This window comes from Ipomoea nil, unplaced genomic scaffold, assembly GCF_001879475.1.
Source record: "Ipomoea nil cultivar Tokyo-kokei standard unplaced genomic scaffold, Asagao_1.1 scaffold2975, whole genome shotgun sequence".
Classification (NCBI taxonomy): domain Eukaryota; kingdom Viridiplantae; phylum Streptophyta; class Magnoliopsida; order Solanales; family Convolvulaceae; genus Ipomoea; species Ipomoea nil.
The window spans coordinates 946387-968882 of NW_017619403.1; the positions used below are offsets into that span (position 1 = coordinate 946387).

The following is a 22496-nucleotide window of genomic DNA, read 5'->3' on the forward strand; positions in this document are numbered from 1 at the left end:
GTCGGAGGAATATTCCGGTGGCGTGTTTTTGGCCCCAGTCTCCGACGATGTTCTCTATTGCGTTTCAATTTCCACTTTACTTCCATTATTAATGCCAATGGAATTAGTTATCCATTAACAAACGTGATTGCAGAGAAAGGAGATGAAGTGGTAGACTACATCCCTAAAATTACATTCATAAGTTTGTGACTAAGTTTGAATTGAAATTAGGTGTAAATTCTGGTGTAATCTACAAATATTTGTACAAATTCTTGAATGCGTTGATGAATCCTTCTGTTAAAATGGTTAGGGCTCTCTGAAGGATTCAAAATAGCATAAAATGGGTTGGTTTCTAAAGAGGTAGATGTTTAGGCGATGAGCAGATGAAATGCTAAGCTTTCTCCGGCGGAGATGTTTGGCAAGGAGGAAGAGAAAGAAGAAGAAATGACCAATTTGTCCTCATAGTTAAATAATAAAAAATGATTTATATTTTTCCGGTGACTTTTTGGCCTGTGATTTGGCCAGAAGGACCAAATCTGTTAAAAAAAGCATATTAAAAGGACTAAATTTGTTAGTTTTAAAAGTCACGAACTGAAATTACCACCTCCCCTATAGTCATAGGACCAAAAGTGTAATTTTCTCATCTTTTTAAATTGTTTGAAATTACTATTGACTCCCCGGTCAACGACGATAAGCTAAAATAGTTGGCCTGCGAAACCTGCGACGAGTACGAGAAACTAATCTTATTCAATTCTCGCCTTTGGCGGCGCTCTCCTTTCTCGAGCTTGGGGAGTGATCGAAAACAACTTGCGGTAGAACTTGTTCCTTGGAAATACTCTGTAATCTCTCTCACACAACATGACTTCATAATTAAATAATAATGGAGAAAATTACACTTATTTAAGCAATAGGACTCCATGAAAATACTCTGTAATCATATTTGAACCATACACTTCATATTATTGTTTTAGAAGTGCACAAAATGTTTTGTAGTAATTTTCCTTCAAGATACCAAGTTGCTTAGGGCTTCAGATAAAATGCAACTGCAGTTAGACGAAGATGAGTTCAAGAAGATTGTCAAGATAAACTTCATGGTGGGTTCATTTTTGTTGAAATCTGTGTGCAAAAGGAAATTTCTTCTTTTTATCTTTTTTCCGGCGGTCGCTGCAAGAGGGAAGAAGAACAAAGAAGGGAAGAGAAGGAAGAAGAAAAATGTAAAATGACCATTTTGTCCTCATGATTAAATAATTAGAAATGGTTTGTATTTTTCCGGCGATATTTGGTCGGGTGGACCAAATGTGCTAAAAATTGCATAGTTAAGGTACTAAATTGTTAAATTGTAAAGTCATGTACTGAAATTAATAAGACCACAATAGTCACAGGGCTAAAAGTGTAATTTTCTCTAATTAGAGACTACCAAAGACACTTTGAAGTGGTGTCTATCAGATTTATTCCTAAATCAGTGAATAAAGCTGCCCACGCTTTGGCAAGGGTTGCGCCTTCGCAAACTAATCCTTTCATGTTTTTTTCTTCTATTCCTAGTTGTATTCAACATCTGATTTAATAAAAGTTCGTTCCTTTGGTTTTTTTTTTTTTTAAAAAAAAAAGATTATTGTTATTATTATTATTGTTATATAAAAATAATAATTATTATTATTAGACCTTACACAATTGCTTAGAAAAATTGGTTATAACAGTAAAATACGGGACAAAAAATTTATACTTTGTAAAATTTCAATTATCATTTTCCATAGTCAATATATATATGTAGCTAGCCCCATAAAATGACATATAGGCTTTAGAAATTTAGTCTTCATCAATTACCCGAATTATACGATGACTAGCTAAATGCAAGATTAGCCATGCCTACTCCTCGCTACTTGCTACTCTTCTGCTTTTACTATCAATAATCCTACTAATCAATGTAATGGAATATTAATTAATTAGCTGAAAAAGTTTTACTTTTAATCCCAATGGCTATTACAATTGTGTCACACTCATCTCTAACTTTTAATGATATTTGACAACATCTAATTTCACAACTTCATTAATTTTGTCACTTTTGATATTATATTACACAATTTCTATCCCATTGATGTTAACTTCTGAGAAAATAAAATATGGCACGTAATTCAACAACTAGCCTCATATTTTTATTGAAAAATATTTTTAAATGACATTTTTTTTGAAAGGAAACTAATGTGGTTGTATTAAAGAAAGCCTGAAATCGAGTCAGGTGGGACTGAGTCCCAGTACATAACAGTAGAGTTTTCAAAAGCTGTAGATGTTAAAGTGTGCGCATAATAGTTCTGCGATCTAGAAATAAAATTGATCAAACAGTGGTGCAAAGTAGATATGATAGCCCTGCACCTATCAATAGCATAACCAATATACGAACGAAACTGGGTTTGAGCGGATGATAGATAGCTCTGTAGCGTGCTGCAATCGGTGTAAAGCTCTATGGATTGTTCTCTCCAGTTCCTTAGCCATGATAAAGCTTCTCCAACAAATAATATAGCAACAAATAATAACTTTTTTCACGAAAATGTTTATCTAATTGTCATAACTAATGATACTATTTATAAATGTTTTCCTATAGTGATATAGGAAGCTAAAGATGTAAAGAACATTGCGCCCAAGGCTCCAAGAGGGCTGCAACTAATTGTGAGTGAAATTTCTAAAATGTGATAGTGGGATTAGATTCTCAAATGGTGTCAAATGATCAAAGTGTAGGGAAGATAAAAGAGAATTACATTTCTCAAATTCTTAGAGATTGTGAAAAAGTTAAACACATTAAAAAGGTGTTAATTCCAGTAGAGGTTCAATTCATTACCTTTGATTGCAATTTTAAATTTAGTCTCATACTATTGTTTTTATCATTTAACATTGATGCCAAATTATTATATTTTGGATACTACTTTTTGTTCTTTCATTGAATTTTCCAGTGAAACTCTATATTTTATGTAAAGACATTTTCATCTCTTCAATATTTTTTTTTTATTTTCTGATATTCTGACCGCTATGGAGCTCAGATCATCTCAACAAGTGATATGATCAATCCGCATATATACCTAAGGAAACCCAAATCAACTGAAAAAAAAAAAAAGACAAAAAAAGAGAGCCCCATTGCCACCACCCACACCAAGAAAATCAAGGATTTGGACCAACTACAAAGATCATCTCCAGAGATGTCCGGTCCACCGTGTTAAGGATATGGGTGGTTGACACATTCTATCTCTATTCTAGTTACACTCCTGTAGAATACTTTTATTAGACTAGTAGTTGTAACTTCCTGCTATTCACTCTCACTTTGTGTACTATTTATAGCTAGCCATTTTACATCAACACACTTGATTCATTCCCTCACATGGTATCAAGAGCCACAATCTCCTAAGAGAATTATTCCTGTTTTTTCTCCCTTTCCTCTACGCCACCTTTTGTGACACAGATGGCTTCCCAATCTTCTGCAACCAGCAATGATGTTATCCAGCTAAATGCTCCGTCCAACTTCCCTATTAAACTTACCCCCACTAATTTCCCCGTTTGGAAATGCTAAGTTCAGGCGACATTAATTGGCTTCAATCTCCTTGGCTACATCGACGGTTCTGTTAAAGAACCAGCCAAGTTTAGCGGTACTGAACAGACCACCCCTAATCCTGCCCACCTGACTTGGTTTCGTCAAGACCAGATCATCACTAATGCGCTACTGGGGAGTTGTTCTGACACAATTCAGCCTCTTATTTCTTCCGCACCAACACCGTGCGATGCCTGGCAACGGCTCGTTGCTAGCTATGCTATTGCCTCTCGAGGACGGATCATTTCCCTCAAGGCTAAGCTCACCAAAAACCCGAAAGGTGATTGATCGGCTACCGCTTTCCTGACTGGTATGCGGTCTATAGTCGACGATCTCGCCTTGGCTCAGTGCCTAATTTCGGATGAAGACATGGTTGTTTATGTTTTAACGCAACTAGGAGACGAGTACAGCTCCATCGTTTCTGCTGTTCGTGTCCGTGACAAGCCCATCTCTTTGGGCGAATTAGCCGATGTTCTAACGGATCATGAGCGTCATTTGAAAGAAGCTGATGTTGCTCGGTAGTCCATGTTGGCCACTACCAATACTGTTGAACGCAGCTCTTGGGCTTCACCGAATTTTCATCAATCTAAAATCAACAGGAGGTTCCGCACCAACAACAATACTAACCGGCAAACTCGACCGCAAAATGGCAACAATCGAACCAGTGTTGTGTGCCGATTCTGTAACTTAGCTGGCCATGAAACCCGTGTCTGCCGTAAGTTAGCCCGATTCTTAAAGGATCATAATGTTTTTCCCATGCAGGAAACTCTGTTCACTTCGTCTCCTACAGCAAATTCAACCGTAAGTACGACTTCACCGTGGTTATTTGACAGTGGGGCGTCTCATCATGCCACCCCGAACATGGCTCCTCTACAGACCTTCTCTGAGTACAAGGGTCCCAATGAAATACGCATGGGTGACGGTAATTCACTAAAAATCTCTCATATTGGTCAGTCTACAATTCCCACTCCCTCTTCCGTTCTCACTCTCCAAAATCTCCTGCGTGTCCCACAGTTGAATAAAAATTTATTGTCTATGTCTCAGTTGTGCAAAACTAATCGTGTATCGGTTGAATTTTTTGACTCCTATTATATCGTGAAGGATCTTCGAACGGGGATGTCACTTCTACGGGGGGCGATCATTAATGGTGTCTACTATGGACCCCTCTCGAGTCAGCCTACAATAAATTCTATAGAACTATCGCGTGTGTCGCAGTGGCACTATCGTCTTGGCCATCCGTCCAGTAAGGCGTTACATCTGGTGTTGCAACATTGCAATGTTCCCATTCCTTTGTCCTCATTAAATAAATTTTACTGTCAGTCGTATGTATACAAGAGTCACAAATTACCCTTCTCAAAAAGCACTCTTGTTAGTTCTAGGCCTCTACAATTAATCTACACTGATGTATGGGGTACTTCTGAAAAGTCGGTTGATGGGTTTGCTTATTATGTAATTTTTGTTGATCATTTTTCTCGATATATCTGGTTATATCCCTTAAAACGCAAGTCCGATGTGTTTGATGTCTTTCCCCGGTTCAAAAGGTTAGTAGAAAAGTTCTTCAATATGTCAATTATCTCTGTTTATTCTGATAATGGAGGGGAGTTTGTTAAATTAATACTGATGTTTAACACTCATGGTATTTCACATTTTACTACTCCCCCTCATACTCCTGAGCATAATGGCATGGCTGAACGACGACACAGGCATGTGGTTGAGACTGGTATGTTCCTTCTTCATGCTGCATCTATGCCGTCTTCATATTGGTCTTATGCCTTTCAAACAGTAGCCTTTCTCATTAATCGACTCCCGACACCCGTTTTAGGTAATAAATCTCCTTATCATGTTTTGTTTAACCAGTTACCAAATTATGATAAGCTACAACCTTTTGGTTGTGTGTGTTTCCCCTGGTTACGTACCTATAATACAAAAACACTAGAACCAAGGTCACGTACGTGTATTTTTCTGGGATATTCAACACACAATCAGCTTATAAATGCCTCGATTATGTCTCAAATTAGGTATATTTATCAATACATGTACGTTTTGTTTCTCATGTGTTTCCTGCCAGGAAGTTACAGGTTAAGTCAGATATGACTGATGGAGTTCAATCTCCTGCCTTGCCACAAATTCTATTCAAGTCACCGGTATCTTCTGGTGTGTCACCAACTTCAGAATCGTAATCTTCTTCCTCACCACCCGCTTCAGTTTCGCCACCGTCTGCGTCGGTTTCGCCAGGACTTCCGACGCTGCAAACTTCCTCGACGTCTGGGCAGTCCGGCGAACTCAGTATGGCCGCCGGTCACCATTCCTCTCCGGCTTCGTCACAACCCTCGTCTCTTCCGAGTCGTCCGTCCCCTCCTGTCCCTACCAATGTTCACCCGCACGATGAACCCTCGAGTTCCCATCCACTCGCCACCTTTGAAGTTTCTCAACCAGTGTCCTCCTCAGAATCACCTCAATCGCAAGCTGGTTTGCGGCGGTCTACCAGGTCTCGTCGCCCTAATCCAAGGTACTCTGATTACGTTGTCAACATAACCACAGCCCACCCCTTACCTCCGGCTTTAGAGCCTTCTACCCTCGCCCAGGCCGTCAAAGACGCTAGGTGGAGGAAAGCCATGGACGAGGAGTTCGAAGCTCTGCACCGCAACAATACGTGGTCGCTTGTCCCGCGTGGTGATTGTGTCCCAATTGGCTATAAATGGGTTTACCAGGTGAAGCGCAAATCTGATGGCTTCGTTGATCGGTACAAGGCACGCCTTGTGGCCAAAGGTTTCTTACAGACAGCTGGGCGGGATTACTTCGAAACATATAGCCCGGTTATGAAACCGGTCACTATCTGGTTGGTCCTGACCATTGCATTAAGTAATCGCTGGAGTTTGCGCCAGTTAGATGTCAATAACGCTTTCCTGCATGGCACACTACATGAGAAAGTATTTATGGAGCAGCCGCCCGGATATGTTGATCCACTATACCCTAATCATGTTTGCAGGTTAACTAAACCTTTGTATGGCTTTAAATAGGCCCCTAGAGCCTGGTACAAGGAGCTCTCGCTGTTTTTGCAGCGTTGTGGGTTCACTAAGTCTCAAGCGGATGCTTCACTATTCATTTATTCATCTCATGGTGTGATTGTTTATTTCTTAGTCTATGTAGATGACATTTTGTTAACAGGAAATAATGTTACCTGGCTTGATCGTTTTGTGGGGACTTTGTCAGCACAGTTTGCTCTGAAGGATCTCGGTACGCTCCACCATTTCTTGGGTGTCGAGGTCATCTCCACTAGTGATGGTGTGTTCCTGTCAGAAAGCCAGTATATAATTGATATACTCACGCAGTTCAAAATGGATGGTGCAAAGGGTGTTTCAACACCACTGGTTGTTTCAAAAAAGTTAGTACCTTTTCAGTCACCTGATCATGTGACGGATGCTACGCAATTTCGCTGCCTGGTAGGTCTCATGCAGTACCTTGTGATCACCCAGCCAGATGTGGCATTTGCAGTCAATTGACTCTCACAGTTCATGCATGCACCTTCGGAGCTACATTGGCAAGCTGCTAAACGTGTGCTTTGCTACCTCAAAGGGACTGTTTCTCACGGCCTTTTCCTTCGCGTTGGACAAGCTTTACGGCTGCATGTATATACCGACTCCGATTTGGGCGGGTGCAACACTGCTGGACGCTCGACTACGGCGTACTTTGTGTATCTAGGCAACAACCTTATTTCTTGGAAGTCCTCACGACAGAAGTTTGTTTCTCATTCGTCAACAGAAGCTGAATACCGGGCCTTGGCGAATGTAGCTGCTGAGGTCCTCTGGATTAAAAATTTGCTCCAGGAACTCAGGTTGAGTCTAGTACAGCCCGCGGTTCTACTTTGTGATAATCTCAGTGCCACCTACGTTTGTAAAAATCCGGTGTTTCACTCGCGTATGAAACACTTGGCTTTAGACTACTTATTTGTATGAGATCTAGTTACTAGTGGTGCGCTAGTTGTTCAACATGTTCCATCCTCCGCTCAGTTAGCCGATCTCCTCACCAAGCAACTGGGACGCCATCTTTTCCTTCGTTTTCGGTCCAAGATTGGAGTCTCCGACAGATCCTCACTCTTGCAGGGGCGTGTTAAGGATATGGGTGGTTGACACATTCTATCTCTATTCTAGTTACACTCCTGTAGAATAGCTTTATTAGACTAGTAGTTGTAACTTCTTGCTATTCACTCTCACTTTGTGTACTATTTATAGTTAGCCATTTTACACCAATAAACACTTGATTCATTCCCTCACACACTGTACCATGGAAGGATTGTAGAAGTTAAGCATATATTTTGAGACTTGAGAAGTAAATAGAAACACCACACTTAACTAATTTGAGGCAAACCTTTGTTGGGGAATGATTTTATATATATAGAACAATGATTCATGCAATAGTATTCAACACTTGTTAAAGGATGGATCTCTAGAAGTTGAATCTCAAAGAGAGAATTCCTGTATTAAATCAATTAATTAATGTACTTTTCCTTTTTTCAAAAATGTTCCAAAAGAAATGACTAAATTATACAAGGTGTGTCCTAGGCAGACCCAATCTACTTGTAGGAGACACCTTCAAACCCGTATCATAAATTGATTTTATACCATACAAGAGGGGGTTTGAATTCTCAATCTCTATTCAGGGATGAAAGTGCACGACCACTCACGCCAAGTAAACTGGTACTCCAAATCCATTTTACATATCATTTACTCCATTTTGATTGTTTTTTATTGTAATTAAGATCCCAATTAGTAGTAAAAGTTAATTCCATTTTTGTTACTAGATTTATAGGTGATAATTCATTTTTAGTCATTTTTTATTAGAACATTCACATTTGGTCCTAGTATTATTGTGGCATGACCATTATTGATCCTTTATTAACAAAACAGTTTTAATGCCGTTAAATATAAAGTCATTTTGGTCTTCAGTTACAATATTTTTTTTTTTTTTATAAATAAACATAAAAATATAGCAGGGCAAACTCACTTTGTATAAAAATTATCGAAATGCCTTTGTATTTAACAATATTTTAACGATTTTGTTGCCGGAGGACCACAAATGGTCATGCCACAATAATACTACGACCAAATGTGAATGTTATGATTAAAAAGACTAAAAATGGACCGCCACCTATAAATTTTGGACAAAAAATGGAAGTAACTCTTAGTAGTAATCATGAAATTAATTTAATGTTACTTTATATATATCATAATGTCACGGTGTTTTTTTTATAAATATCTTCATTCTGGACCTTTGATCTAGATTGAATGAGTGGATGAAACTAAATCCTATTTTTCACCTAAGACTTCCTTAATACCTAACCCGTTATATATATATATATATATATATATATATATATATATATATATATATATATATATATATATCGGTTCTGGTGCGGGTGAACGCCTCAGGTGCGGTTGTGCGGTTTAATCTAAGTCATTCATCTCGCTTAAATTAACATCTAAGATTACCAAAATTAAAAAAAAAATACGGTGGAAATTTTTTAATTTTTGCATCTAGGTCAAAATTAAGGTGAGTAGTTTTGTGATTAATGTGCGCGAGTTTTGTATATAAAGTGCGTGAGTCTTGTGCGTAAGGTGCGTGAGTTTTGTGCTTAAGGTGTGCAGATTTGTGCTTGATGTGAGTAGTTGTTAAAACTTATAGTGTGGACGTTTGTGCTTAAGGTGTGTGAGATTTGTTCTTAATATGCGTGGAGTTTGTGCTTAATGTGTGTGGGGTTTGTGCTTAAGGTGCATGGGGTTAGTGATTAATGTCAGTAGTTGTTAAAACTTAAAGTGTGGGCTTTTGTGCTTAAGGTGCGTGAGATTTGTTCTTAATATGAGTGGAGTTTGTGCTTAATGTGCGTGGGGTTCGTATTTAAGGTGCGTGGGGTTAGTGATTAACGTCTGTAAGTTAATACTTAAAGTGCGTCAATTTAATGTTTAATGTGCGTGAGGTTTGTGCTTAATGTGAGTGGGTTTTGTACTTAATGTGCGTGAGTTTGTGCTTAATGTGAGACATTTTAAAATCTTATGTGTGTGAGTTTTGTGCTCAATGTGCTTTGTTCTGTGCTTAATGTGCGTGATTTTTGTACTTAAGGTAAGTGATTTGTGTTCTTAAGGTGCTTTGTTTGTGGACTTAAGGTGCGTGGTGATTTGTGTATTTAAGGTGCGGCATGTTAATGCTTAAGGTGCGTCCAACCGCACAACCGCACGGGAAGCATCAACCTCACCTGAACCCTTCCATATATATATATATATATATATATATATATATATATATATATACACACACACACACACACACACACATAGTGAAGGGATCAGGTGCGATTGTGCGAGTGGACGCACATTAAGCATTAAACTGACGCACTTTAGTAAACAACACATGCACATTAAGCACACAAACAAAACACCTTAAGAACACAAACACAAGCACCTTAAGAATAAAACTCATGCACCTTAAGTTTCAAGACTACTCACATTAAGTACACACTCACGCACATTAAAACCGTACAACCGCACGAGAAACATTCACCTGCACTAGAACTTTATTATATATATATATATATATATATATATATATAGTGTTGTAATATATAGAAATATTGAATGAATGAAATGTTTTCCACTCCTTTTCTCTTCTTTTATGTATTGTTTTGAGCATTAGTTTACAGTGAAAAAAAAAAAAGAAAAAAGACGGAGGTAAAAGAGATAGGAATACACATTTTTATTGAGTTTGAGTGTTTATATGTAACTTTTAAAAATTTGACAGGTAATTACATTTTATTTTTATTTGCCGTTTTACCTCAAATATATTAATAATGAAATTTCAATTACTCATGAAGGCCTTATATTGGGATTCACACTATTCCTATTCTAGTAATACATAATTCTTCTAGTACTCTAATGACTTGTTTGGTTCATTACAAAGTACTTTTATAAAAGTTTTTTTTTTTTTCTCAAATTTGAGGAAAAATATACTTTAGGGTTGGGTGTTTCGGGCTTCGATTCGTGGTTTTTTTTTTTTCTTTTTTTTTTTTTTTTTTTTTTTTTTTTTTTTTCTTTTTTCTTTTTTGGTTTTGGATTTCAGTTTTGAATTTTTTAAAAATTAAACCATTCGGTTTAACATTAGAGTCGGTTCGGTTTCAAAAAGTTTTATTTTGGTTTGGTTTTGGTGGAAGTCCACTATTTGAACGCTTCTTTTTTTGCATGACCGATTGTTCAGTTGGCTCACTTGGAGTGCCACTTGAAGTGTTTTGTTGATGACAAGATGAAGAATCATCCATCTGCATAGTTAGTATTTGAAAAATAAGAATTATTAAAACATCAAATATTCCAGTTTACTAGAGACACAAGAAAAGCATAATAGCAATAAATCCTAAGTCCATAACTAAAAATACAAACAATAGCACCGTACCAAAGCTAACAAAATAAAAGCGAAGAGGAACCTATTGCGTGTGTATTTTTACATATTAGGGATTTCACGTTTCATAGAATTGTAGAACAGAGCATATAAACATTAAATTAGGTTTAATAAATGGAAAGAAGGATGAAGAAGTAGACATACTTTGATTTTTATCTCTGCAACGGAGGGACATAGAGTTGATCGGAAGGTAGAGTGGCGAACTGCGTGAGTGTCGACTGTGTGAGCGTAGACAGTAGACTGATTTGGGACTTACGACTTAGAGTTGAAGTCCGATGACTTGAGGAGTTGAAGTTATTAATTATTATAATATTTAGGAGAAATTGCACTTTTGGTCCCTCAATTAGTGACCGAAATGCAATGTGGTCCTCACTTTCCAATTTGGACGGAATTGGTCCCTCAATTATTCCACCGTTAGTCAATTTAGTCCTTCTATGAACGATGTTAAAAGGATTAACTCACAGAAGGACTAAATTGACTAACGGTGAAATAATTGAAGGACCAATTCTGTACAAATTGGAAAGTGAGGATCACATTGCATATGGACAGTAATTGAGGGACCAAAAGTGCGATTTCCCCAAATTATATATATAACTAATGTAAATTTTATTTAGGGGAAATCACACTTTTGGCCCCTCATTTAGTGCTCCGTATGCAATGTGATCCTCACTTTTCAATTTGGACAGGATTGGTCCCTCAGTTATTCCACCGTTAGTCAATTTAGTCCTTCTGTGAACGGTGTTAAATGGATTAACTCACAGAAGAACAAAATTGACTAACGGTGGAATAATTGAGGGACCAATTCTGTCCAAATTGGGAAGTGAGGATCACATTGCATTTTGGGTACTAATTGAGGGACCAAAAGTGCGATTTTCCCTAATATTTATATATAATATATGTATTGTTATAAATGACAACAACAATAACAACAACAACAACAACAACAACAACAACAACAATAATAATAATAATAATAATAATAATAATAATAATAATAATAATGAAACATGAATGCAGAAGGAAGAGGAGATGAATTTGTATATATTCCTTCATATTGAAGATTTAGTTCAATATGTACTGAATGTAAGTATTGACATAAATGTGTGTATAGTTTAATGGGTGAGGCTCTTGCTTTCTAAATTTGATAGTTAGGGGTGCAAACCTCACCTTGGATATCTATTTCATAGGGAATGATAATTTATTTTGTACTAATAATATTATACCTTAAGTATAAAATAAGAATATTAGGCAATTATGTTAATAAATAATTAATATTTTGGTACATTAATTTCAGCTAGGAAATAATTAGGTTGAAAATAATTAATAAGAATATTAGGCAATATTAATATCATCCAAAATATTAATGTCATGAAAATGAGTTTCCGGGATCCAATTTTCATTCTTTGGATCCCTCATCCATAAAACACCCCTCTCCACCGATTTCCCTATGCCTACACTGCCTTCCCTCATCAACTCCTCCGCCTCTCTCCTCATCACCAGCGATGAGGCCACCGTCGCCGCCTGCCCCTTCACGCTCTCCGTCGCAACCGTATAATTTTTCTTGAAGAATTCTATATTGATAAGCATATTTTGTGTATATACGGATCGATGAAGATCTCGACGTTCTCGCGGTGGTTCACGGTGAATTCCCGCTACGACAATTAATCATTACCATAAAGTGATATTGTAATATGATTTAGATAATTATATTATTATTAAAATAAATATAAAAAATAAAGTAGAAATAATTTAAAAAGTAAATATAGTGTCAACTGTTATATAATGATGCATATTACATGTCAATTTATAAAGTTGTAATATGATTTCTTACTAGGCAGTGGAAGAAGGGAATGAGAGAGTCACCAACACGGGAAGAGGGGGGAGGCAGTGCAAAATGAAGAATTACAATTTTGTTAGTCACCAATCCGTTGTATTTAACTATTTATAGGTAGATCAGAGAAGGTGGGAATTATAAACTAATAATATCAGTTTCCTTTTTCCAATTTACCTTCTAATCAAATATTATTTCACGCTAATCTGGTCATTTCTTTTTTTTTTTTTCTTTTTTTTTTTCTATTTTCAGTCAATTATGGATCTTTATAATTTTCAGTCAATTAATAATATTCGCTTCCTTTTTCAATTTGCCTAATTTCTGTTTCCTTTCCGTTAGGATCCTTTTATATTTTCAGTCAATTAATAATATAAGTTTCCTTTTCCAATTACCTTTACTATTATTTGGGCGGGAATTTCACAAAGGAGGATTTTATTTTTATTAATAGTATAAATTGAACGAATAAGGGTAAAATAGGTCATCCAACTACACACCAAACTGCAATTAGGTCACTAAACTAAAAAACTACAATTGAGTCCTTGAACAACGCAAATTCATGCAATTTAACCTAAAACGACTTGTTTATTACCTGTTAATTATCCTGACGTGTCGGTCACTGAATTTAAAAATAATTTTTAAAATTTTAATAAAATAATCATTTAAAAAAAAAAAAAAAACTAAGGGGACCCTTTCGTCTCCGGCTCTATCCAGGCAGGAGACGACACCTTCGTCTCCGACTAAGTTTTTATTTTTAAATTTTAGATTGAATTTCATTTTTGATCCTACTGTTATAGGGGCGTTTCCAATTTTAGTCCACCTTATTTTTTTTTGCCACTTTATAACCACTATTATTGAATGTGTTCCACTTTTAGTCCCACCGTTAGTATTTCCATCAAGAGGCCGTGTAATCTAGGGGTATTTTGACATTTCTTCTCATCCAAGACTATGTTTGACTATAGAAATGAGAACATTAAACCTAAAACCTAAGAAACCTCGCCGGCCCATGTTGGAACGAACGAAACGATGTAGCTTTGGCTTCCCATTCTCGTTGTTCGAAGAGCGATCTTCGAATATCGGAGGAGGACGAAGCGCCTGGATTAAAAGAGAAGAGACAAACATAAAAAGACCAAAATACCCTTTGATTATACGGCCACTTGACGGAAATATTAACGGTGGACTAAAAGTGGAACACATTCAATAACAGTGGTTGTAAAGTGGCAAAAAAAAATTAAAGTGGACTGAAATTGGAAACTCCCCTATAACAGTAGGACCAAAAATAGAATTCACTCTAAATTTTATTTTAAAATAATTATTTTATTAAAGAATATTAAAATAAAATTTAACAAATTCTTTTGAAATTCAGTGGCCGACACGTCAGCATAATTAACAGGTAAACAAGCCACTTTTTTAAGGTTAAATTGCATGAATTTGCATTGTTCAAGGATCCAATTGTAATTTTTTTAGTTTAGTGGCCTAATTGCAATTAGTGTGTAGTTGGATGACCTATTTGACCATTTTTCCTTATATATTGTGACAAATTTTGATGACAAATTATTATGTGGACAATGGTCCATACAGCTGTGTGGACCACGGTCCACACAATAACTATTGAATTTTGATGTGGATCATGTTCCACACAACTATGTGAACTATGACTATACAAAATAATGTAATTTCAAAAATCAACTAATATATTTTCAAATAACGTACTTTATGTACACAAATAATGTAATTTTAGTATATTAAAAATGTATTTTTTTATATATATATTTTTAAAAATGTACTTTTTATTTATGGTCCATCATGATCTATAGAATAATGATTGTTATATTGATTACTTGTCATGATTTTGCACAGTACATACATATATATATATCTTAATTATTTAATTAAACCAAAATGATTAATTTATTAGAACTATGTTTATAGCAGATCAGAGTGATTTTTGATTTAAAATTTGCAGCATTTTGCAGATAAATAAATACAGTATATTAAAGCATGTGCTTTTGGGGAAATATATAATATATTCACTTTTGTATCTTCTCCACATCAGAGCCAGCTAGTATAGGATCACCTCTCTCTTCTCTCCTCTTTGCTTTAGCCGCTAACTTCACGATTTGTATCGCTAAAGCCTAAAAAGCTTAATTGCTTCATCCTCAAGAACGTAACCATATATACATCAAAATTACTGTTCTGGTGCATGCGCTGTATGTTTTGCTGTTCAGTACTGTATATATATATATATGCGTGTATATATATGAGGAATTGAAGTGGGCTTGAGAGAAACGTTTCTGAGAGAGAATCTAGAAAAGAGAAAAAAAGCAAAAAACGACTCAAAGACAAAGGACTTTGAATCGCTTTACGCACATATATATATATGGGCATGATTGATGGGGTGTGATGATTACAAAGATCAAAGGGTGTGTGCTACAGTGAGAGAGAAAGAGATCAGAGAGATCGAGAGAGAGAGAGCGGTGGTGGGGTGGTACGGTGGTGGACCGCCGAGGGAGAGAGAGAGAGAGAGAGAGAGAGAGAGAAAGAGAGATAGAGAATGGCTCCGGTGGGATTGCCTCCAGGTTTCCGGTTCCATCCCACTGATGAAGAGCTGGTGAATTATTATCTGAAGAGGAAGATTCATGGCCTGGAGATTGAGCTTGACATCATCCCTGAAGTTGATCTCTACAAGTGTGAGCCTTGGGAATTAGCAGGTTTTTCTTTTCTTTTCTTTCTCTTCTCCTTTTCCAATTTTTCTTTTTTAATTTTTTTCAATTTCCATCAACCAATGATGCTTTACCATCTTGCATGAAAAATGATGAAATATCACCATCACCCTGCACTTTAGAGACTTCCCTCATTCCCCATATCCTTAAATTGGCAACTAAAGACACCCAAAAATAGCATTTTTTGTTCCTAAGTTATATGGTAATTGTAAGATTTGTTTTTACTTAATGGTTACGTTGTCCTCACATTTGTCCTTAAGTTATAACTGTAGTTACAAATTTCGTCATTTTTCTAACAAGGTCATGCTCAATTTTGATCCGGGCCGAAGTTATTATTGGCATTATTGTAAATTTTATCCCTAATAATGTTTTGTTAGAAAAAGAACAAAATTTGCAACGGTCAATTATAACTTAGGGATAAAAAAGTGAACACGATCAACAAGTAGAGACGAATTGAATCATGCAATTACCATATAACTTAGGAATAACAAGTACATTTTTTTTTTCTAGAAAATAATATTTAAATAAAATATTACAACCAACTTTATTATTCGGAAACACAAATATATTGAAAATGTTTGATATTACTCTTTAAAATACAAATTTTGTCCACTAAATTGGGTTGAAAGTCTTTTATTTTTTTCCCTTTATTTTTAGTGTTTCAAGTAATTAATTAGTTATCGTTGTATATATACATTGCAGAGAAGTCATTTTTGCCTAGCAGAGATCCGGAGTGGTATTTCTTCGGGCCGAGGGACAGAAAATACCCGAACGGGTTTAGAACAAACCGAGCTACCCGAGCGGGGTATTGGAAGTCAACCGGGAAGGACCGGAGAGTGAATTCACAAAACCGGGCGATCGGAATGAAGAAAACATTGGTTTACTACCGGGGGAGAGCCCCTCAGGGCATCCGAACCGATTGGGTAATGCACGAGTATCGCCTCGACGATAGAGAGTGCGAGGACACCTCCGCCGGCATTCAGGTGGTTCGTATTCTCATTCGATCTTCCCTCTATTTTCTCTATCTTTTTATTCTTACAATCATTATATCATAAACCATGGTTCACCTGGTAAGGTGACCCACCCTCACTGAGATTACATCACCACATAATCGTCACACTGTTACTGTTGAGTTTTGAACTTTGGTCTCTTATCTCAATTCTCAAATACTATTTACTGAACCAGTGACAATAAGGTCAGCATTATTGATCATTAGATTAGTAAAGTGATTGTTTATATAGATTAGTGTTATCCTCCCATGGCTTTTCTTTTGGTTGGTGTCATGATTTCAGAGCCCTTTCATTTGAGTCCAAAAGCATGAATTTCCTAATCCGGACTTTGATTGGAAAAGCAATTCCTCTCAAGAATTTTCTCTTCCTCTTTTGCTCTTAAAGGGTTAGATAAAAAGCATGCAAATATGCATGATGATTAAGTCTTTACCATGTGCCCCATGTTATATATATGTGATCTCTTAGCTTTACTCAGCTCCTAACTCCCATCCCCCTCTCTCTGTGCCCAAGAAAGTAAAGAGAAACAAAAAATGCAAGTGAAAATTCACCCCCAACCAACAAGTAAAAAAAATTAAAGAAAGGAGATGCCAAAAAAACATAGCAAAAACTCTCCTTGGATCACTGACAAACATTGTAATAATAATGCAAATTGTAGAATATATAATTGTGGGTCATGCATAAAAATTAATAAATATATAAATTTACTTACAGAGAGCCTATAAAATCTGTGAAAATTGCCAAAAAAATTCCCATTTTCTAAAATGATAAAAGTGAAATAACGTGGACTGCATGGCATGCATGGAAAGATTATGTTTTTGTCTCTTTCGTAGTATTCTTTCACCTTTACTTTGCTTGCTTTCTTTGTCTCTTTCTTTACTCTTTTTTTTTTTTTTTTTTTAAATGTTTTTCAGTATTTTTTTAATCAACAGTGTGATTAAATCATGGTGGGAATTGAATCTGGGATAGATGATAATATAAATAACATTAAAAAAAATGGATGGGCAACATATTCGTTGCTTGCCTAGGAGTGAGATCTCTTGAGTGTGTGACCAAAGATTTGGCTTCTTCACTTTGCCTTTGTTTTATAGTAAGACAAAAGAAGTATCCAACACCCCCCCCCCCCAACCCCCACCCACCCCAGCCCCACCCCCACAAAACATAGTTTATATGCCTCCAATCATAAGACTGCATTCTTTATTTGCTGTCTTTGATGATGATCTCTACGACGTACAATGTTCTTTGATCAAAGATTCTTCCACACTAGCTACCTTATATCATCATCTCATCGCTTTCCTTTCCTGTTGTTTTTGCAAGAACTCTGTCGGCTGCTTTTTCACTTTATTCCTTGAAACTGGGGAAGCCTACATGTGTCGCTGTAGCCAGCCCATGTTGTCCATCTTGCCCTTGAATATCCTCACTTCCATTCCAACAAAGTCTATTTTTCAACCGTTATTACAATCAACCAAATCCTTAACTTTATCCTAATTTCCCTCTAATTTGTTTCTAATCCAAACCAATTGTTATACCATGGAACAACGTACACAAATCATGTGTCTACAGTTAACCTATTATGTATTTTTAGTTAATAAATTATGTTTCTGTAAATAAATTGAAGGCACATAATATATTAATTACATGCACATAATATATTAATTATATATTATGTGTCTTCAATTAAAAAATCATATGCCTGTAAATAAAACATATTGTTGAACTCTAAAGTGAAGTGTGTATGTTTATATTCACATAGTATGAATCAGTACAGAGAACAAAGAAGGCCTCTGCTTATATGCAAGCCAATGGAAACTCCTAACCACTCATTTTAAATTTCAAATGGGTAGTTAGGAGAATCCCTCTAACAACCTACTAACACTCCCCCTCAAGTTGGAGCATAGATATCAAACATGCCCAACTTGTTACATATATATGAAACCCGATTCTTACACAACCCTTTCGTGAATATGTCAGCTAGTTGATCACCGCTCCGAACATGTGTAAGTGATATTAGCCTTTGCTCCACTTTTTCCCGTATAAAATGGCAGTCCACTTCAATATGCTTCGTCCGCTCGTGAAAGACCGGATTATTTGCGATGTGTATGGCAGCACAGTTATCACACCACAAATCTACCGGTAACTTCACTTCAACACCCACTTCTTTTAGAATGTTACGCACCCAGACTATTTCGCTTGCCACATGAGCCATAGCCCGGTATTCTGACTCAGCACTCGAGCGCGACACCACATTCTGCTTCTTACTCTTCCACGAGACCAAGTTGCCTCCTACAAACACACAATAACCTGTCATAGACTTCCTGTCACCTGGTGAACCAGCCCAGTCTGCATCGGAGAACGCCTCAACACGCATGTACCCGTGGTCAGCATAAATAATCCCTTTTCCAGGAGCACCTTTCAAATATTTCACAATCCGAACCGCTGCTTCCCAGTGAGTCTGGGTCGGTGCACTCATGAACTGACTAACCACACTCACTGGAAACGCAATATCTGGACGGGTGATTGTGAGATAATTCAGTTTTCCCACTAACCTCCTGTACCTCTCCGGATCTTCAAACGGCTCCCCTTCTCCTGCCAACAACTTCACACCTTGATCCATGGGCGTATCACATGGTTTTGACCCAAGCAGCCCCGTGTCCCCGAGCAAGTCCAACACATATTTCCTCTGTGAGAGGAATATGCCCTTCTTAGAGCGTGCAACTTCAATCCCCAGAAAGTACTTCAACACTCCCAGATCTTTAGTATGAAATTCAGAGCCGAGAAAGGACTTGAGTGCCTCGATCCCACTTGTATCACTGCCGGAGGCGAGGTCGGAGGACGGCGCAAGCGCCGGCGCGTCGCGTCGGAGGCCCTGAAGTGCGGCGGCGCGTGAACCTCCCGGCGACTGGTCCGTTCCTCCCGGCGGCGGCGCCTCCCTGTTCCGACCAAAGCCCACCACCCACAGGCCACATCTATGGCTCTGATACCATGTTGAACTCTAAAGTGAAGTGTGTATGTTTATATTCAGATAGTATGAATCAGTACAGAGAACAAAGAAGGCCTCTGCTTATATGCAAGCCAATGGAAACTCCTAACCACTCATTTTAAATTTCAAATGGGTAGTTAGGAGAATCCCTCTAACAACCTACTAACACATATTATGCACCTATAATTAACATATTATGTGCCGGTACTTAACATATTATGTGTACTCAATTTATTTGTAGGCATATGTCAATTGTAGGTACATAATATGTTAATTGGAGACACATAATTTAAATGTCATTTTGGATTAGGGTTAACAATGCAAGATGAACCCTGGTCCATCGTAAAATTTGCGACAAATTATTGTGTTGTTCATTGTCCACACAGTGCTATGTTGATCATAACAAAAAGTTATTTTAATATACTAAAAGTACATTATTTGTGTACTGAATTTACATTATACAAAATAATGTACTTTTCTTGAATACAATGTACATTTTTAATATATTAAAAATATATTATTTGATAGTATGGTCCACACAGCTGATTGATAATTTCCCAATCCAAACGTACCCTTATTAAATACCACACTAGAAATTCATTATTTATAAGTAAAGTTGACAGGTAAAACTATAAGTTTCAATATAATTATTTTAATTTCCGAAAACTCTTTATAATTCTATACAATAATATTATAATTTCTTTTTTGGTGTCAGAAGTAGCTTGTTAGTAAATCTTGTGCTTTAATTTGAAGCTGAAAATTATAAGGAAAATAGGTGTAACAAAATCTGATGTCTTGTGGGATATGCGACAGACAAAAAGAAAGCATTATTGTAGAGTGTACCTTATGGTTAGGGAAGACAGTGATCTTGACTTTTTCAGTTGTTGTCCTTAAATTACTACTTTTTCCAGAAGTGTGTCAATAGATTTAAATCAAACAGCCCCAATTATTGACTACTAAAAATCATAACATGAGCTTTTGTTGTCAGCAGATGCACTTACGTTATAATCACCCTCAAACTTTTTTCCTTATCTCTCTCTCTCATACCCCATAAAAGCAGATTCGTCACTGAAAGAATGAAACATCTTGGCGTTATATATAGAATTCATAGCTTCTAGTACACACAAATAATAATTATAGTAATAAACTAATAAATAAGAGTATAACACATTAAATTTATCAAAATTCAAAATCTACCATCTTTACTTCATTTGTATAGTTGTTTATATTCCCCAACTGAAGTCGGTACGGTTGACTTAGTAATCATAAAATTACAAGTTCCAATCTCGACAAGAATGGTCTATTGATCTTCTTGGTTTGAACCTTCAGTTATGGACAACTTAAGCTGATATTTCCTCTGTCGGCTAAGTGTTGGGCGAAGGCAGATAAAGGGCAAGTCCATCAATTAGTGGCTAGGGGATTGTTGGGCGAACTCCAGTAAAGGGCCAAGTCTAACACTCTGTCTCTCAAAAATGTTATGGTGGTCTATTAGGAAATAAAGTTGAGCATTTGCGTAGTGATAAGTGCTTTAGCTAAGACTGGCAAGTGCGGAGAAGGAAAATTGTTGAGCGGAGGGCGGTGAAGGGCCAAGTCCACCACCCTGCCTTTTTAAGACTGACAGGTGGTGATTGTAAATATTGTTGGGCAGAGATCGATAAAAGACAGGCATGTACTGAGAGTAAAAATTGTTGGACAAAGGTCGGTAGAGGGTCAAATCCAGTACCTCACCTTAAGCGGATAGTGACTGTGGATTTTCCGTCACTAAAAACCAAAAGAGTTATTTCTAACGGATTATTAATTTTGATGACGCATGCAGGACTCATATGCATTGTGCCGAGTGTTCAAGAAGAATGGAATATGCTCTGAAATAGAGGAACAAGCACAGCCTAGCAACATACAAATACTGGACTACTCATCAGCACAAACCGTCGCAAATGATCAGTACGAAACGCCATCGCCGGAGGTTCCGTTCACGTCATCCTCGTGCGTGGAAGAAGAAGAAAAAGAAGATAAAGATGATTCATGGATGCAGTTCATCACGGAGGATGCATGGTGTTCTTTCACGTCCCCCTATGGTACAGAAGAGCTGTCTCAAACGACATTCACCAACTAAAGGGGACGAAACAAAAACAAACTATAATCAGTGACAAAACTCTAATTCGTATAATATATATGTTTTCCAAGTAATAATTGTTATTATTATTATTATTTTGATTAAGTTTGTAACATTTAATTTTGTTTCGATATGATACACAGTGTACTGATGATATACTCGATCTCTAATTGGGTTTTAGGTTCTTCTTCTGTTTTTTGGTTTGTGGCTGTTGGAATCTATACGGCCAGTTTATCTTAAAGGCTTTACAGGTTAGGTTCTGTCAATTGTCATCATGGTGTTACTTGTCAAATAAAGGATGGTTTTTTTGTTTATGATTTATTCAATTTAATTAATATAAATGTCTGTCTTGTTCTTGTTCGATCTTCTTTTTTTTTTTTTTTTTTTTTTTTAACTTAAAATTTTACAAAATTATTTTGAATATCCGGTAAATATTATTCTAATTGTCACGACAATTAAATATGACAATACCCTTATATTGCCCCTCCCATAGTGTAAATGTTACCCTTCAATCAGGGACAGAGTCTGAAATTCGATTGAGGAGGGCGAAGAAGAAGGGACGGATTCTAAATTTTTTTTTCTGTAAAAGCGACATTAAAACAAAAGAGATAATTTAAAAAAATAAAATAAGCACATCTCGTTATTAATATAAAAGAATGTTATATATATATATGTGTGTGTGTGTGTGTGTGTGTGTGTGTATTAAATATTAAAAAACTATTAAAAACGTGACTGTGTTGAAATCACATGGAATGAGTCAAAAAAAAAAAAAGCACATCTCGTTATTAATATAAAAGAATGTTATATATATGTGTGTGTATATTAAATATTAAAAAACTATTAAAA

At 36.5% G+C, this 22496-nt stretch overlaps 1 protein-coding gene across 2 annotated transcripts; it reads left to right on the plus strand.

The window, feature by feature from the left end:
* Nucleotides 1-15169: 15169 nt before the first annotated feature.
* On the plus strand, nt 15170-21962 carry LOC109163010 (NAC domain-containing protein 86). 2 transcript variants are annotated; one of them, XM_019311731.1, is made up of 3 exons: nt 15170-15538; nt 16253-16533; nt 21354-21962. In XM_019311731.1, the coding sequence occupies exons 1-3, from the start codon at nt 15382-15384 to the stop codon at nt 21648-21650; spliced, it is 735 nt and encodes a 244-aa protein (XP_019167276.1). In that variant the 5' UTR covers nt 15170-15381; the 3' UTR covers nt 21651-21962. The 2 variants fall into 2 exon arrangements, with proteins under 2 accessions (XP_019167276.1, XP_019167275.1); XM_019311730.1 differs by having other exon boundaries at nt 15172-15538; nt 16253-16536.
* The last annotated feature ends 534 nt before the right edge of the window (nt 21963-22496 follow it).

What these genes read in the sequence shown, in the direction of transcription:
- LOC109163010 (XM_019311730.1), top strand. Translation starts at nt 15,382, where the DNA reads ATGGCTCCGGTGGGATTGCCTCCAGGTTTCCGGTTCCATCCCACTGAT. An exon ending in TGAGCCTTGGGAATTAGCAG is followed by an intron (nt 15,539 to 16,252) that starts GTTTTTCTTTTC and finishes TATACATTGCAG; the next exon opens with AGAAGTCATTTTTGCCTAGC. An exon ending in CCTCCGCCGGCATTCAGGTG is followed by an intron (nt 16,537 to 21,353) that starts GTTCGTATTCTC and finishes TGACGCATGCAG; the next exon opens with GACTCATATGCATTGTGCCG.